The sequence below is a fragment of the Notolepis coatsorum genome (assembly GCF_963971535.1).
Source record: "Notolepis coatsorum genome assembly, chromosome: 1".
In the NCBI taxonomy this organism is placed as follows: Eukaryota; Metazoa; Chordata; class Actinopteri; order Aulopiformes; family Paralepididae; genus Notolepis; species Notolepis coatsorum.
This window is the reverse complement of record NC_140165.1, coordinates 101060531-101064279: the sequence shown is the minus strand read 5'-3', so window position 1 is coordinate 101064279 and position 3749 is coordinate 101060531. Positions and strand designations below refer to the sequence as shown.

At 46.8% G+C, this 3749-nt stretch overlaps 1 protein-coding gene across 1 annotated transcript; it reads right to left on the bottom strand.

The window, feature by feature from the left end:
- Positions 1-1088: 1088 nt before the first annotated feature.
- ing2 (inhibitor of growth family, member 2) lies at positions 1089-3529 on the bottom strand. Its single transcript, XM_084321337.1, has 2 exons — positions 3265-3529; positions 1089-2296 (listed from the first exon to the last, which is right to left on the bottom strand). Exons 1-2 carry the CDS (start codon positions 3407-3409, stop codon positions 1563-1565), a joined length of 879 nt encoding a protein of 292 aa, XP_084177463.1. The 5' UTR covers positions 3410-3529; the 3' UTR covers positions 1089-1562.
- Positions 3530-3749: the final 220 nt, after the last annotated feature.

Sequence of the window (3749 nt, the reverse complement as noted above, 5' to 3'; positions counted from 1 at the left end):
AAACAGAAAGCCGCCATCTTTACTGCCTCGCTAAGGATGTATTTCATTCAGGATTTGTTTGCGACAGCACCAAGTGTAATAAACAGAAAAGGATGGATTCACTGTGTATTCGGCCTCATTTATTGATGAAACAAAACCGACATCAACCCAATTTACCACAGAGCGGAAAGTTTAGTGTCACAACAAGATCGCTGATGTGTTAAGTTTGTTGTTATTAGCCTAATACTAACGTCAGCAGATATACACGAGAGGTAACGTTAAACCCGGGTTGCTTGGTAGAATAGACACAATGAGGTAACGTTAGCTTTAGCACAATAGACACAACGAGAGTCTGGTTAATGTTGTTATTGATTGATTGAAACTGTGTTAAACTCTGGCTTGCTGCAAGCCCTCGGACATGCCCACGGAGCTTTCAGTGTACACAAGCGGCCCCGCCTGCATCCCCACACGGAGACAAACGGATATTTTTTTTTTGTGTGCGCACTGTGCGGTAATAACGCGCGGTAGGAAATATTTCGCAAATTTGTGCGGTAAGGAAAATATCAATACCGCGGCAGCTCTACATGTGCGTTGCCCAAAGTGTTCACGCATCCCCTCCCAGTACTTCCCATTTCCCCATGTGGAGTGCATCCGATTGGATAAATGACATGCTGGTGCTCTAGTGTGACATCTAGTGGCTGAATGTCATCTATAGCACCTTTAACAATGTGAAATGGCCATGGGTCTACAACTACGAAACGCGGCAGTCATGTATGCTTCAGGACACCCCATAATTTCCCCCAGAACCTGCATTTTTCCAGATCTGCATAGAACGGGGGGGGGGGGGGGGGGGGTCTCCGATCTGCTTTGTTTTAATAACTATAAAAAATAAATGTACACAAATAATGATTTTGATATTATGCCAGTGACACATAATATGGAGAATGTCCACAAATCTCCATTGTCGCACAAAATCTCTCGCAAAGTCATGAATCCAACAATCTCAGGTAAACGATTCACCTGTGACAATTATTCCCACAATATACTCAACTCACCTGGACTTCCTATCAAATCAATTGTGAATCGTATAGACGGACACTGATTTTAAATATTTATTTGAATTAGAAATCAAGCTCCATGAGTTGAAATAAGGGACAAAATAATCATATTTGTTTTAGTGACATGATAACATAGTCGAGACGTTTAGTAGATTTCACTCGTTATCAGAAGTGAGACCAGAACTGAAAGGATAGTAAACTAAAACCACTTCACTCGTCATGTGTAAAAAATAATTAATGATAAAAAATAATAATAATCTTGCAGAAAAAAGTTAAACAATACAGTAAAGACAAAATGGCAGCTTTAGGCTAATGATTCTTACAGTATCCGGACCCATTCATAAACAACAAAACAGTTATAGCCTATGGGGATAACTAGTGATGTGACAGCACCGGTTCAAACACAAGTCCTTTTTATTGAGAATAAGTGCTGTAAGATAGTGTTCGATTGTGCTCACAACATCTCACACGGTCATTACCTGTTAAGATCTCCAGAGAGGAGGAGAGGCGACCGAAGACCGGCCACTACCTCGACCTGCGGTCCTTTCTGTTCTTATCGAGACTCTTGTCCATGGTCTTTTCATTGTCCCCCCTGCACTTGGGGCAGTACCACTTGCCCTTGGGTTTGTAGGTGAGCGTCACGCAGGAGAAGTGGAACCACTCAATGGGGCACTGGTCGTTGTCGCAGCCGATCATCTCGCCGTACGACACCTGTTCGCACAGGCAGTAGGTGGGCTCGTTGGGGTCGATGGCAAAGTCCACGGGCGAGGCGTCCCGCTCCTGCTTGGCCTTGCGCTTCTTCTTCTTGGCCGACTTGGACTTCTTCTCCCGGGGCTGGGAGGGGGTCAGCTCCTCCACGGAGTCGTCCACCACGGAGCCGTTGGCCGAGGCGTGGCACGAGTCGCGGCTCTCGCTGTTGCGTTGGCGGCGCGGCCGGCGCGCGGAGGAGCGCTCGGGGGCCGGCGTCTCCGGGACCACGCTGCTGGTGGTGGTGGTGGTGGTGGTGGAGCGCCTCTCGGTGGCGACAACGACGCGCTCCGTCTCGCCAGGGTCCTGGAGGCACAGCGAGTGGGTGTCCATCTGCCGGGAGCGGTTCTCCACCAGCTCGGTCATCTGCGTCACCACGTGGATCTTCTCGTCGCCGAGCTCCTGGCTGACGATGAGCGCGCGCTGCAGCTGGATCTGGAGGCGCTTGCGCTGTGCCGCGTCCTGCTCGCCTTTGTACTTCTCGAACACTTCATCCACCTCCCTCAATACCTCTGGAAAACAAAGGGGCAAAAGGAAAAGTGGGCGAGATGATTTTTTACATGAACCATTTGATTGGCATGAATGGTGGTGGGAGTGTCAAACCGAGGTAGTTCCGTTCTAAATATTATATCATATAAACTCTTCAGATTCCAACCACTGATTTATAATAAAACCCAACAGATTTATATAAAAAAATATATATATATATATATTGATAAGTAACTGAAGGGAGGATGGTTCTATTTCCGCATTGGCAAAGCAGTCTACCGGAAGTGACGACGGTCAGATCGTCAGCAAGGGGCTTGCCTCGAAGAAAAGAACGACAGTCTGCGAGTCGACACAGTCCGTGCAGGTCGGTGTTCTGTACTGTACTCACTGTACTGTACTGTACTGTGGAGAGAGCACGCAGAGCACAGTTGGGAGAGCGATTGCAAAATCCGATCCGAATGTGAACACGTCGTTATTTCTTTCCCAAGCGTGTACGGAAATGTGTAACGTTGCGATATTATGTATCGGCATTATAGGCTAATTGTCGTTGCACGCCCTCCGTCCAACATCATGCAAGGCAAAAAAAACAACATGGTTGCAAAGCTTTAGCGACTACTTTGTCACTGGTATTACATACATTATAGATCACACACCGGCAAGCGAGTTGTACGACGCAAAAATGCACGTATATGTTTCCGGTTAAGGATAAACACTGTTGAAAACAAGGCAAAAAGAATGGTTATCGCTGGGAATTGGTTGGCAAAACAAGTTGCTAACTTGACGTTCGGCTGACTTGTTATAGATTGCCAGATTCCGTTCATGAAAATAGGCCAACTATCGATACATTTCAGCCGATATTATTATTATTAGCGAGCGGCGCTCGGTTTTGCAAAATGGAACACAAGGCTGGCGCGTGCAGCACACCCCGAACACCGACAAGGTGGATCATGAACACAGTCAGCAGTGGATCAAACACATCAACACCCCGTACCTTGATACTTCGAGTCAATTTCGCGAAGCAAAGTAACATTTCTTTGTATGTCCAGAGGCAGGGACTCAACACATTCCAGATAATCCTCCACATAGTTGACGACTTGTTGTGACTTTTCCGCGCTTGAATGATGGTGGCCTAACATCGTTCCTGCGATGCATAGGAGCACCCGTGAAATTATTGGTGAAAAACTGGCAAAATTCAGTGTTAAAAGCTGCGCTTCTCTTGACTTTCGTGCTTGCTGGGCAGTTCCACCGAGCAAGCAGCAGCTCACTTCAAACAAAACTCAAGCCATTGCGCATGAGCGGAGTATATTCCTTTTATGGCAATGCACCGATTTCTCTTGTTGTACTTGAGAGAGGGCGGGCCCGTCCATTTTTCTGGCGTCTGGATTGGCTTAGAATAATATAAAGGGCGGCTTCATTATCATGAAAATTTCCCGGGAAGTGAAGGCACGAACGAACTTGGTTTCTACTTACCAAAGC

Bases quoted from the DNA above. Each gene is read 5' to 3' on its own strand.
- ing2 (XM_084321337.1), bottom strand. From the start codon at position 3,409: ATGTTAGGCCACCATCATTCAAGCGCGGAAAAGTCACAACAAGTCGTC. The intron at 2,297-3,264 runs GTACGGGGTGTT...TTTGTTTTCCAG, and splicing joins AATTGACTCGAAGTATCAAG to AGGTATTGAGGGAGGTGGAT.